The sequence below is a fragment of the Opisthocomus hoazin genome, chromosome 10 (assembly GCF_030867145.1).
Source record: "Opisthocomus hoazin isolate bOpiHoa1 chromosome 10, bOpiHoa1.hap1, whole genome shotgun sequence".
In the NCBI taxonomy this organism is placed as follows: Eukaryota; Metazoa; Chordata; class Aves; order Opisthocomiformes; family Opisthocomidae; genus Opisthocomus; species Opisthocomus hoazin.
The window spans coordinates 29133937-29148240 of NC_134423.1; the positions used below are offsets into that span (position 1 = coordinate 29133937).

General features: G+C 44.8%; 1 protein-coding gene across 2 annotated transcripts in view; it reads left to right on the plus strand.

The window, feature by feature from the left end:
• Positions 1–14304, plus strand: part of ALDH1A3 (aldehyde dehydrogenase 1 family member A3) — a 38115-nt gene that overhangs the window by 4611 nt on the left and 19200 nt on the right. For both annotated transcript variants that reach the window (XM_075431911.1, XM_075431912.1), the window contains exons 3-6: positions 5194–5334; positions 7592–7721; positions 9382–9443; positions 12216–12344. In XM_075431911.1, coding sequence (XP_075288026.1) covers positions 5194–5334; positions 7592–7721; positions 9382–9443; positions 12216–12344 — 462 coding nt within the window. The remainder of the gene's footprint in view (positions 1–5193; positions 5335–7591; positions 7722–9381; positions 9444–12215; positions 12345–14304) is intronic.

Sequence of the window (14304 nt, forward strand, 5' to 3'; positions counted from 1 at the left end):
GTATCAGGGCTTTGGCTGTTGGCAGTTGCTGGTGGCAGTAATTGATGGGTAATGTGGACATTTCTGCCTGTACTATGGTATCTTTTTCTTGGTATCTAAGCTTGTCCAACACTTGTGAGGCCCAGTGACTGGTTTCCAGCCAGGTAGCTGCCTTGGGGATCCTTTGCTAGTAGAAGTGATACTAGATGAGCAGAGGCAATGTGTTTTCTGGCATTATACTGTGTAAAGTGTAGAGCCTGACCGTTCTGGAGATGGGAGCAAACTTGCTTGGCAATACAAATCTCCAGCCTGCACGCAAGTAGTGTGTAAGGTAGCTGCTCTTTTTGGATGGCACTAAATTGGCTTCTGTTGAGACCTATTGCCGTGGGGGATCTGTGCATCCATGGGGCAATTGCAGATTGAGGCAGAACCAAACATTATGTGTAATTCCTTTATACTAACTGGGTAGGACACAACTGTGTTTAACTACAGTGGCATGTAAACAGCAGAGTTGAAGCTAACTCTGATGCAACTGTATTTTGCTAGGCAGAAACCATGATGTTGCTGTTGTTCCCTGAGCTAAGTGTCTCCTCAAGCAGTTACGGTGCATTACATGAGTATTTCAAGTCTGCTTCTTAATGACTTGGCTAAAGAAAATTGTTAGACAGATCTAAAAGGCCAGTTTTGCAGCTTGCCTCCTTGAGACTTGTCCCTGCCTGAATTCAAGGGTAGCTCTCAGCTCCTAGCTTGCAGGAGAGTCACTGTAAACCTTTCCTTGGGGCCAGTCAGTGGAGCCCTCTGCCCATGGGCACTCAGCATAGGTGCCTGATTCCTCGGTGCATAGAGTGATTGCAGGCAAGAATGTACGCTACCTGCACCTTGGATGCCAAAAGCCTCTGCTTCCACCACTTTACATCACACAGATTTTTAAAAATTTGATTTTTCACTCTAAGTAGGTCTCTGTGAGGGACTGAGTGGGATTAGACCTGGATCTGGATTGGTTAGAAGGCAGAGTCAGGGGTGAGAAGCATCCCAAGCTAGCTGTTTAGTTACTGGTGACACTTGACCATGTCCCACTGTCCTCTGGGCAATCTGAGTCCCCTGAGACTTCCTTTGTCCTGCTTGAACATCCCCTCCTAGGTCTGTAGCTCCAGTCTGTGGAGTTACTACAGAAAGTGGCGAGTTGTGTTTGGTGGTGCTTTCTAGTGTCTTGTCCCCACGTACAACTGTACTCGGTTGGGCTGGTCAGTACCACCGCAGGGGTGGCAGTTCCTGGTACTGGCTCTGGCTTCAACTGTGTTGTTCCAGGGTTGGCTCTGCCTTTCCAGCAGCCTGGGAGCAGGACTCCATTTCCCTAGCCCTGAACAGAAACCTGCCCCTCCCTGGCAGAGTGTGTTTTGCTTAGGCTGCACGTGAGGGGTGGGAATTTGGCAGCTGATACCTCAGCGATGACAATTTAGTCTGGTGCTGAAACTTGGCCAATGCTTTATGAGGCTAGGAGCAAAGGTTTTGTTGTTTGTTCTCTAGTTAAAGAATTGAAGACAGAATTGCCCTTGATGGGATAGTTGGGGGATAAAGCAAAGTCTGGTGTGGAAAAAGAAGCACTGAAAATAAAATGGCAAATCCTTCCGCTCTTGGAGGCTTTTTGCCTCCCAAATAACAGCTTAGTGTCCAAGTGTTTGCTAGGTTGATATCAGAGAAGGAGTAACTTTCCTCATTAGACTTCTGCCCCCAGTGAATAGTACAGCCCCAGAACTTGCATCCTGTCTATGTGTTACCATGTGAAGGCAAAAATACTTGCACCGCTGTCATTTCTCTGGTGCTCTCAATAACACTTGAAGGCGGGCTTTTTTCTTCTAGCAGCTTGCTAACATCCATCAAGGGCAGCAGAAAGGTGCTTCTTCCTCAAAGGAGTGCCCAGCTCAGCTGGCAGCCACGGAGTGTGGGCAGCAGGCCCATGGCTGTGACTGTCGAACCATGGAGCATCTGTCATGATCATTTCTAAGCAGTTCAGTCTCCCATGTGGGTCTTTGAAGGGTTGTAGGAGGGTTTTGTTCACAGTCATCTTGCCCCCCTCAGATTGCAGTGGCAGGCCAACGTAAGAGGCTGCAGGAGTATTATTCCCTTCAGCAGTCTTGCAGTGCCCTCAATAATGGTTTTGGACACATTGAGTTGTTAAGCTGTTGTTAGTAGCTGTTATGAACTTTGGTTCAAAAGTTAGAGCAGTGCGGTGTGTAGACTGTTTGCAGGGGAGCAGGTTGGGCCTGAATTTCTTCTCCCTGAGAAACTGGCGTGCTCCTGCCTTTCCAGAGAACTGCACAGTGGAGGCTTTTCAAAGAAGTTAGTAAATGAAGTCAAGAAGGACGGTCTTCACTGGGTGTGCTCCATCCCTGGCATGTCTCCTTACTGGCCAAGCCAAAGCAGCGTTGTACACACTGAGCCTGAAGCAGAGTAAGGCTTCTTTTGCATGTTTTTTCCCTACTTGGAGCCAGTGGAGGTGACGGTCTCCACTGTGCTCTGCAGCCTGCTCCTGAGGCAGGAGAGAGAAAAACGGGTTAGAATAGAAATGGAGCAGCGATGAGCAGGACTTGAGGTAGAGGAGGAAGGTGGAGGAGATAGCTTAGGACAAAGAACGGTGTGAGTTTGTTCAGGGGAAAATGGTATGCGGTTGTGTAACTGGGGGTTGTATCATAATGCAAACATCCAGGGTGGGTATGAAGGTTTGCAGGCATTTCCCAATGCCGCAGTGCTTGACTTTGCAATCTTAATATTCTCTTAGCAGAACTTTTTGTGCAATACTCCATAAGTCTGTGTAGATCAGAACTGAGCACCAGGATGCACGGATCTCCTCCTTGTGGTTTTGTATACCGCAGTGTCCCTGGCACCTTGACAGTTACGAGTCTCTTTGTCACGCATTGTGCCTACCTATTGCAACATGCCTGCAATGAACATGCCATTCAGACTCCCCTAATGCCTAGTCATAACAGGATGGATTAAGAATGGTGTTTCAGCCTTTCTGAAGAATTTCCTTGTTTTTGCTGGTCTCTCAGGCCTATTGAGGCTGTGCAGGCTCACAAGATCTCACTTGGTGATGCTGCCCCTGAGGGTGTTTTGGGAAAACCTTTTTGCTTTTGCTTACTGTGACAGTGAGCGCAGTCTCCAAGCCGCTACGTGTGTCCAGCATAGCTGAGAAAAGAGACAAGAATGAAGACAACTGGTACTTGCAGGAGCTGCAGTAGGGCTCGGGTGCTCCCATGTTTAGAGGATGGGGAAGATCTGGGCATGCACTGAAGTCTTCAGCCATCTGATCTCTGTTCCCGTAAGTGTCAGGGTGGTGGGAAGTCTCTCATGCTGCGCTGTGGCCTGTGCCACTGCCAACCCAATGCTCTGCACGTTGGTACTCCCAGCCTGGTCACAGAAGCTAATTAATTGCTTCTAAGGGAAGACTTGTTTAAACCTGACACACTTCTCATGTTTCTTCATCTGGTTTGTCACATAAAATATTGCCTCCTTTCAGCCTGAGTCTTCATTCCAGCAGGCAGGATGGGGAGTACACAAGCGTGCAGCAGCTGGTGGTACCTTCTGGCTTTTGTGATGTGCCAGTTTGAATCCAGACCAGTTTGAATCCAGACCAACTCAACTGAAGCGAACCCTCCTGCAGGCCCATTCTGCCTGTGGGTGACGGGCCCCAGGCAGGACATGCCTGCCCACACGCAGTGGCTGCTCACTACCTCTGCCTTGCCAGCATCCTTGCTTGACCAGAGCCATCCTTAACCCCCCATAACAGCACAAGCTTACTCCAGTGGTTTTGCCATCAGTGCCCTTCCAAAAGGGTGGGCTTCTGTTCCTGGCAGTATAGGTCAGACGATTTTAAAGCTGTGTAATCTTCTTGTGAATAAAAGGAGCCAAATGTAGTGTAAGGTGCCATTTCAGTGGGTGATGACTTGCTGTTTTCTCCATGAACTTTTACTGTAAGAAGGCAACATGTCTCCCCATAACATTTTTCTTGGTTGAGTACCACACCTTTCCCCATGAGGGGAGAATGGCCAGACCTTGTTGGATCAGTGCAGAGGCTTACTTTGTAACTGTATCCAGACAAGACTTCAGATAAGACAAATGAGAGCAACTGGTTAAGTGCTATGAGGAATGATCAAGGCCTGAAACCCTCCCTCCTTTCCCGCCCCCTTGAGCCATATATTGTGGTGAGGTACAAGTTCTCCATCAGCTAAAGTGAGGCATGGGCTGTGCCAGACATTACGTAGAGCAGGATTCTGTCCAAAGCCAGGGCGAAGTATGCTTTATATATGCTTGGGGTACAATCTTGGCATTGCAGATATTGATGGCAGTGTTCCCATTGACTTTATTGGGTCGGGAGTTTACCCTTGACTTCACTTTTCTTAATCAATGTATGTGGGGAGAAGGGAGGAGTTCAGGGCATACTGTGGCCAGAGCAAATGTATGAAACTTCTCTGGGGGTGGTGGTGTGGGAAGAGAGGGAACTCGCTGCCCACTTGAGTAGTAAGTTGGGTAAACAGAGTCAGATTTGGTCCAGAGTGCAGTAAAGCAGTTGGGAGATGAAGGGAGAGTGGCACTAAGTCTGTATAGGTGAAATGCCTTTGTCAACAAACCCCTTCCCATCTGGTAGAAATGTTCTGGAATTGTTATCTAGGATCTAAGTGAGCTTTCGTAGCATGTTAACTGTTGCTGGCATGGGTTCCAGTGCAACTGAATGGTGGGGTCTGAGCTGTGATCGTTCCCCTGGATAAAACCGTGATCTCTCTCGTGGGGGACTTTCCTTCCCACACTTGTTCAGAGGAGGATGATTCATGCAGGCCAATGGCCTGTCACGCTCAGGGAAGCTGTAATGGGAACAGAACTGGGATCTTGTTTCTTCATCCTCCCCCAGTGTCACTTATACCCTGTATCAGCAGGATCATGACTCTGGATTATTCTATAAACAAACCAGTTGCATAAATTTACCCTTGAAAGACCCTATTGGTACCCTGACCCCAAGATTGCTTATGAACCCAAGCCAAACCCTGAGCTTATTGCAGACTGGGCTCCAAATCCAGAGTAAAATGGAAGTGTTTTTGTCAGACAACTTTGTTTTAGCCACCACAGCATCATCTAGGAAGCAGCCTGATGGGGTTTCTGTGCCATTGTCCAGCTCCTTCCTTGTAACACAAGGTTTTCTTGTGTATGTGGCTGCTCTAGCCTGATGTGGATAACGCGGTGGAAGCAGCAAAGGCAGCATTCCAGAGGGGGGCTCCGTGGAGACAGATGGATGCCCTAAGCAGAGGACGACTACTGCACAAGCTGGCTGATCTTCTCGAGCGAGACAGAGTCATCTTGGCAGTAAGTACTGTGATTGGTGAGCAGTGATAAACCAGCAACTGTTGGCTGATAACGCAGCTCCACCGTTCTGATTTTGGTGCATCATATCTACCTAATGTTTTTCTTTTCTCTCCTTTTATGAAGGGCAGAAGAGTCCATGCAGGAGTCATGGCTTGTCTTCCTCTTTGTGGAGGATGATTTTTAGGGGTCTGAGAAGATGACTGTTAGTTCTTCTATATATTTGACTTCTTCTCCAAAACTTTAGCTAGTTATTGAAGTGATTACAGACATTAATACTTAAATTTTCAAAACAATAAACATTCTTTCTTAGTTTAAGTCATCACTGTTCATAGCTGTCTCCCAGCTCTTATCTTAAGAAAAGCAAACAAAAACCCCAAACCACCACCACCAAAAAAAAAAAAAAACAAACCCACACACAAAAAAAAAAACCCAAACCACCACAACTGGCTCGGTCCTTCTTTATTACAAAAAATGCAAGCTCAGTTTGACATCTTTGCAAATTGCTTCCCCTGAAATGGGGGGCTGGAAAGAGAATCTTTCTCGTGCTGGATGTCATCCAAAGTTTAAAATGTGTGTAAGTGGGAACTGTTTCTTTCCCTACTGAACGTACTGGCTCAGGAAAACCTCTTTATAGCCATCAAGCTGTGTTAACTTGGACTTCTGCATGGAAGAACTATTGCTAATGATTCCCCATCCCGTTCAGAAGGAGTCCTTCTGGTGCAGAGCGAGGGGAGTAGGACCCAAGCTAAAATGTGCTGCAGTTGGTGGAAGCCTTTAGGCTCTGTGGGCCTTGGACACCTTTCCAAAGTGTGCACACCGATCCTAGCATCTCTCAGCTTAGAGCTGCTGTCAGTCCATACCTAAGAGCTTGAACCTGAGCACTCACTGGTTCAATGCTGTACTTTGGCTCTGCTTATCTTGAGGGGAATGGCATTTATGACATTTAGCGCTGTTCGATGTGTAAGTCCCTGAGCTGATGTCCCGCTGAAGTCAGTAGGACTTAACATGCACGGGATGTGCTTAGGAGCCTGCACTTACATGACTGTTTTGAGCTGAGTCTCTTTCCCCAACACAGTGTCTCTTAGCTGTATGACAGCTTCCAGTTTCAGCAGGACAAAACCTGTCTGAAGGCAGTTCTGACCAGCAAATAAAAGGGGGGGGGTGTGGGAAATACACATATGTGTGAATATACCCTGTTCATTTTCTGCTCACTGTTTGATGTGACTTGAGAGAACCCTCCTTTTCCTATAACCAGGACACTCATTTCAAGCTTTCTGCTGTCCTCCTGATCTGGGAGGGCTTGTTTGGCATTGTTATTTTCACTGCAGAAAGCCAGCCATAGCTGCTTTGGCTGCGTGCTAAGTAATGACTTATAAAAATCAGTTGTTTTAGCAGACGTTCAGAGTGGATAACAATCCTAGTCATTCCAAGGGGAATGTCTGTTTGAGTGCTGTTTGGACCCTAATGTCTGTGGAAGATGACAGGGTATGACTTCATATGTAAACAAAGATGTTTCAGTCTACCAAGGGATAGTACTTCCTTTATGGATGTGCTGGCCATTGCATCAATATCCCATTTAATGACCTGAGTAGAGAACAAAGCATTCGCTGAGCTAATGTCCAGAACAGTGAGAAGGACACAGGCCGAGACTGGACTTCATTTAGAGCTGCTCAGCATCAGTGCAGTTTTAGTGAAGCAACTTCTTCCTTGCCTTAGTCTCAGCACAGATCTGGGCCCAAAGGTTACTTTACCAGAACTCTGTAAAAAATGTGTTTTCTATCATCCTGTGGACAAAAGAGGCTTTTCAGAGGTTGGTTTTAATGCTACAAAGCAGAAAAAAGAGATTTCCAAATAAAAGGAAAGTGAGTCTGACTGATTTCAGTGACACCATCTGGAATCCAGAACATCTGTGTCAGAGGGTCAGTTGCGGTGAAGTCATGACACTCACATCATTTCTGACCAGTGCCCCAGAGCACAGCCCTGTATTCCACCCACAGGCCCTCCTGGGGGCTTCTGGAAGATAATGCTTTCATTGCAGTTGCTGAACAAAGCTACTTCTCTACACATCAGGGTTATTGGGTCTAGTCTCCCTTCTGCCTTATTTGTATTAACAAGCTCATTTCTTAAATGTAAGGTGAGGGAAGGAAACCCTCTGTCTGCAGCACAAGGCAAAATAAAATTGAGGAGTTTCTCTGAAAGCTTTTTTTAAGAAAGAAACATTGACTTGTCTGACAGTGCATGCAATTTGTTTTTTCAGACTCTGGAAACAATGGACACAGGCAAACCTTTTCTGCAGGCTTATTTCATCGACCTGGAAGGTTGTATAAAAACGCTCCGATATTACGCTGGATGGGCTGATAAAATTCAGGGCAAAACCATCCCAGTGGGTAAGTTCCTTCAGACCCAGTTTCAGAGCTGGGATGGGATCAGGGAGGGAGGGAGATACATGGAAAGGCCACCTTCTGAAAACCTGCAAAAATAGCGTGCATTTCCTTTCTACCTCAGGATGCATTTTAATTAGATGTGTTTCAAGATTTAAGCTAATAGGAGAACAATGTGAATGCCTGGATAGATCTCTGGAAAATAATGGAGGGCTATTTTACTGCTTTTGTAACAGAAAAACCTTTACGGTTTTAAATTCAGACTAATTCTTAAAGAAAAAACCTCACACATTATAGGGGAGTTTATTCATTAGGTATCACTGAAATGAATAAAGATGCCAGAGAGTGGAAGGACGAAAGTTTCCGGGGAGGACTGTATGAAGGCAGCAGAGCTTGTGCTGTGCTAGATGCCACAGGGATGTGGGAGAAGGCTGATGTGCAATCTACCGATGTCTCCCACCTCACTGACATTCCAGCGTCCCTGCATCCCACAGAAGTTTAGAGAGATCGTGTAGTGCTCTTTCCTAACTTTTATTAAAGAGAAGGTCTGAGATGTTGACCCCTCTCAGGAGCCAAAGCACTGAGCTCTTGGAGGGATTCTGTCAAGTTTTCTGACCCTTGAAAGAGATTTTTCAAAATGTTGCAGAGCCAGAGCCATCACACTGCACTGTTGTGGCAGGGACAGAGTGAACACTTTGGCTCAGCTATAGAAGTTCAAATACGGTTTTGGGGAGAACAAGTTAAGACAGTGGATGTCCGTGTGACACAGTGAGCAACATGGTGTATTTTCAAAATCAGCCCATTTTTTCACTGCACATGGGTGATTACTGAGGCTGCACAAAGGACAGGCACTGCAGACAAAAGTTAGTCACCAGCCGGAGGACTCTGAAGGGCTGAACTAGTTCAGTCTGCGCAGTCAGCAAAGGGAGCGATGTCAGTCGTATAAACTGAGATCTGTCACCCTCACTCAGAGTGACATGAAACTTTGCTTGCCTGAACACTGTTCTTTGGTCCTAATTTGAGATCACTTCCAAAAACTGTAATTAGGAATGTTTGTGTTTTCTGTCAGATCTTCCCAATGAAACTAGGTTTTTGGCAAGAATGAATTTGTAAGGAAAATGTCCTTCCTGCTTTCTCTTTGAAAGAGTAATAGCGGTATTTTAAGATGAATGGTATCAGCTTACTCCCAGAGTTTCATCTTTTTTTGAGTTCTTACCAGAAGTGCAATTCCTGTAACACTGAATATGGTTCCTGTACAAAGTGGGTTTAAAAACTCTCCCCCTCAGGGAAACAAGTGCTTTGCTTCTTTCAGTGAGACACAATCTGAATTAAATCTGTGCGTGCTCTTCTGTGTGGTAAGGAGTTATCCTTCACCTTAGCCTCCATGCAGGGAGACTGCAGAAGGACTTGAACCCCTGGTTTTAAAAGGCTCCTCTGTGAATGTGAGCAGTGTTTGGTTTTTGAGCTAACACAAGACCCATTCTCAAACAGATCTTCATCCACCTGGCCTGTCCCAGAGGCGTGAGTTAAGACGAACAGATACAGGGTTCTTTGTCTAATATGGCTTTAGTTCTGTCCCCAGCCTGTTACTGTGCAGTCATCTTACACTCTCCATAGAAGCAAGGATTTTGACTGTTTTGTCTTCCTTCATTCTTTTGTCTTGCAGATGAAAATTTTGTCTGTTTCACCAGGCATGAACCGATGGGTGTCTGTGGAGCTATAACCCCAGTAAGTAGCCGTGGTGGTGCCCTGCATCTCCCTTAGAACTGGAAGAAGTACATGTGCACCCCCATCTTGCACTGCAGCCATTTGCTTCCTAGTTAAGTACAGCTGTTCTGCAGGGAACTCCCATCTCAGTTGCCTGATGTAGTTTCTTGTTTTACCCCCATGCCAATTGCTCTTGGCAACACTAAGTCCTCTGCAATAGAAGGGTGGGTCTCCTAATCAGATGCTCTGTTCCTCTCTAAGGCTGACACCAGTCACCAGAGACCAGTCAGAGCTCTCCGATTCTTGCACTGCTGGGACAACCATCTTGGCATTATGTGTACTAGCTTTTTGCTGCCTAGAGCTGATGCATAGTTTTGAGTTTTAAATCATATCCATTATTAATAGCCCCTAGCTGTTCTCTGAGCTTTCTGTGATTAAATCTCACTGAACAGAGTTTTCTTTTCCTTGAGGTCTCATTCCCTGCTGAGGGGACAGTGTGGCTAGTTCTTGGAATACCTCCAGTTTTAGTGTGTGTTGCTTGCTCTGTTTAAACAGACAGACAGGAAGACTTTACAGCTACGTGGGAGACATGGTTTGTTCCTGTCTGGTTGTAAAATGCTTTGAACATGGTATCCTACAGGCCATGAGGCAAATGGTGGTGTGCCAAGATTCTCTGCTTGGATACTTGGATCAATAACAGTCCATGGAAGATTTTTCCCTTTGGAATAAGGTTATGTGAGAGACTGAAAGAAGCGCACATAGGGTATTGGATTTGCTCAACCCAGGGAATACCAGGTCTGGAGCAGTTCCTAAACATACCTGGGGAAATTTTGCTTTTTCCTTCAGCAGGACTGAACTTAAAACCCCAGTAATAAGATGGCATGGTCTATTTAGCAATGTTAGGATGAGGCAAAGTGGGAGATGGTCAGTGCTAGTTATCAGACTGTCACTCAGTTTATTGACGCCCTGCTTTAAACCATGACACTTCTGCATGGCTTTTCTGGGTGAACAAGCAATGTGACTGCTTGTGAGCAACTAGAATTTGTGACTTAAGATCAAAACATCAGGTTCATCACATTGATCGCTAATTAAAAGGTATCTCCCTGTCACACTTCAGCCACCTTTGGCACTCAGCAGTGCTTTTGGAAACTATCCCTTTAAAAACCTATGTGTAGGGTGCTTTGGGGGGCTGCTATAAAGGGAAGTAGTGGGTCTTCTAGTATTTTCAGGTTGACCTTACATCAGCAATAAATACAATAGAAAGTACAGAACCAAATTTGACTTGCGTTCAACATGGTGTTTGTAAAAAGGATGATTGGGGTCAACAAAACCACATCTGTCTTCAGTTCACTTAGAACAAATCCCCTCCAATTTTTTTTCCAGTTTGATCTCCAATGCCAGCGGTCTGTGGGTTTGTGTATTCCTACTTGATTTAAAGAGATTCTGTCACTATTCTGCATATGTCTTCCTAGACCAATTAACAATCCTGCTTTTTTCCTGTGGCTTGACTATATTTAAACCAATGTTCTTAGCAAGGGAAGTTCCTAGAAAGTGCAGCGTATGACTGAGCTTTATCCCAAGGTGATATGAGGCAGCCCTGGAGTCCTTTACTGTTACTTTCAGCAGCCATTCTGCAATTAAAAGCTGCTAGTGGAGTTATGTCATGCTCTGAAAGTGTAGAAAAGTAGTGTAGGTGTGGATGGCTCAAACTGCAAAGTCAGGCCTTCAGAAAGGCTTAGGAGAAGACGACAAATGGGCAAATCATGGCATGTGGCCACTGGAGAAGATCGCTGAAAGGAAACAGGTCTGGGAAAGACAGAGAGGCAAGCAGAAGAATATCACATTAGATTAATTTCGTCTTTGTCTCAGGGCTCCTGGGTTAGAACAGAGCTCGTCTCTTAAAAGCTACACTGCTAATTTATTTGTAAGTGTGAATTTGTGGATTCCTAACATATTTGGCTTCTTTGTCAATAGCTGAAAGCCCTTGGCTTGAGTCTTGACAAGAAGTCCCCTTACTGTTGGCCTGCTTCCATCATCCCTAAAGCAGCATTAATTATTTTTAATGAAGAAATCCTTTCTGCTGCCAAATGACCTTTCTGAGATTCAGTGTGAGCTAGATTTTCCACGTCTTGCTTAGGCTCCAAGATCTACAAATACACATAACCATGAAAGAGATTAGCACAGAGGAAAATGATGTGGACTGGTTCCTAATTCCAGATAAGAAAACTAATTGGAAAGGAGCAATTTACAATTTTAGGGGAGTATAAGACCTCCCCTGGATTTCCGTGACTGAACAACCTACTGCAGTTTCCTAGTTATAAACCTGGAATTGAATGATATTATGTAACTTCTAACTACTCAGCCAATACCTAACACAGAAAAATGAGGGTTTTTTCAATGAGCAGGTGCACTCTGTAATTCCCCTGCATAAGGACATTGCACAGAAGTGATGCATCAGAACACCGTCTCTGACACGATTGGTGTGAACAGCCAAAACCCTATACAAAGTGTGATCAAAATCCTGTGAATAACGAGGTCACATCATGCAGAGGATTGTCCAGTTTACAGGATTAGCTTGAGGACTGCCAGCAATATTTAGGATCTCAGCGGGAAATCAAGGAAGTTATGCGCTGTAGTCCAAGCAAATGCAGTATTGTAAGCAGCCACTTCTCTTTGTGGCTGTCCTCCTAGTTGCTGCTTTCTCTCTGAGCCATGTGAAGGTGGGGAAAACGCTGTGTGGAACTGAGTAGGTGACTGTGCCAGGCTCATCTGACCAGCCTTGTGTTCTTGCAGTGGAACTTCCCATTGCTAATGCTGGTCTGGAAGATGGCACCAGCGCTGTGCTGTGGAAACACTTTGGTTATTAAGCCAGCTGAACAAACTCCTCTCACATCGCTGTACATTGGCTCGCTGATCAAGGAGGTAAGGAAATCTGAACATCCCCTCTGGGTACGGTTCTTCTAAGGTCATACGCAAGACGGTATTTTAAATTGGGTGTGTAGGTTTTACGTTTTAAAGATGTTAAAGCCTCACAGAGGAAAGCGAGAGCAACGTCTGCCTTCAGTCTTTTCTTTGGAAGGCCTTCATGACTGGCAGTGGCTGGCTGGGAGGTAGCAAAGATCACAAAACCTGAAGGATTTTCTCCTTTCTCGGGAAGCTACAGAGAGGAAAAATGATGCTTTTACTCATCTGTCTTGTCTTCCCTTCTCCCAAATGAGGGAAAGACTACAACTCGGTTTTATTAGGCAATGGGACAAAAAAGAGTGTGATTAGACAGCAGTGTTGTGTTTGTACCATTTCTAAGTGGGATAATTCAACCAAGATGGAGTGCCATGGGAAAAAATTCTTCTGAATTTCTGCGGTTCGTAGAACAAATTAGCTATGTCTGGCCTGTAAAGCCAACTCAATACTGACATAAAGGGAAGATCATAGGTTGGGGTTTCAAAATGTTAGTTTAGGGCTTGCCAGGTAGGATCTGAGCTGCCCTCAGATCTGTTAATCATACGGAGCTGGTGGGGGGTGCACAGTACCTTCCAGCACTGGTCAGTACGTCAGCTTCCTGTATCTGTGTATGTGACTAATTGTAAGGAAAGCTAAAAGTGTTGTAGATGTGCTTTTGCCTTTCAGCTGGAAAAGTCTGTTTGTTAGGCGCAGTCAAATGATAATGATGATTTTGTCGGTTCTTGGCTTAGCCTGGGAGAAAATAGAAGGATGCATTAATAATTGACACTTAGGGCTCTTCCGTCAGGAAAGGCAGTGCAAAAATACTACCGGTTAAGTATCTCCTGCAGTTAATTGACTTCATAAGACTACACAAGACAAATGAGCATAGGGTGCAGTTTTCATGACTTGTAGTTAGCCTTGCCACACCACTGCTTTTTTTCACTCTGACATACAGCTCCCCCACCACAGGCGTAGCATTCCCCCCAAAAAGCCATTCAATTCTGATGAAATCAATTTTTTTAGCTGAAACTCTAAGCTGCCTGTTTCTCACAGTTGCCCTCCAAGGCAGAAGTGTAATTAGAGCAGAATAATTTTATTTGAAGATGCTCCTTTCTCCACCCAAAATTAGCTAAATTCTTTGCAGTTTTTCAGAAGAATAAGTTAAACGTTTTTTTTTTTCCCCCATCTTCAAAAGCATGCAGAAGATGTGAACACACAAGCAAAGCTATGTGTTAGGTTCAATGAAATAATTTTGGGCCAACAAAAATATTTAGGCTTTCTTTTTTGCTGAAAAACAGAACAAACTTTCTGGCTCGGGGTGATCTGAACCAATTTTTTTCTTCCTTGTGGCTTTACTGCTGACTCCAAACACCATTACTTGCACAGTTTGACATGCAGAATTTTCATGAAAACTCATTAGCCAAGATGCAAACTCTATTAAACTCACTTTTATCATTGTCACATCCATAGAAGAAATCATACTGCCCTTCCAATTCATGAAAAGAAAAAATAGGAAAAAAAATCCTTTTAAGATAATTTTTTGCAAGATACTACATGAGCAATTACTTCTATTTTTTTCTGTATTAGGAAGGAGCAACTGCATTTATTGAGATTTTATATTAAAAAGCCACAAGAAATGAAGTGAACGTTTAATATCCTGCAACTCCATTGTTAGAAAATGCAGGGAAAACAACCTTGTGCAATCAGTAGTAGGGGAGGGCTAGCCTAGCAGAGCATAATCCTTGAAACTCTTGTTTCAGGATATAAAAACAGACGAGCAAGTGCCGCACTTCTCCTCGCACTAGAATTTCACCTAAAGTTTTGCCGTTTGTCTCTTTTGGCAGAATTACTAGTTGGCTAATCTAGGTTGTAAATGTGGTGGAAACTGGCATAAGGCTGTTACCATCTGCTCTTGTATTCCTCTTTTATTAGCCCCATC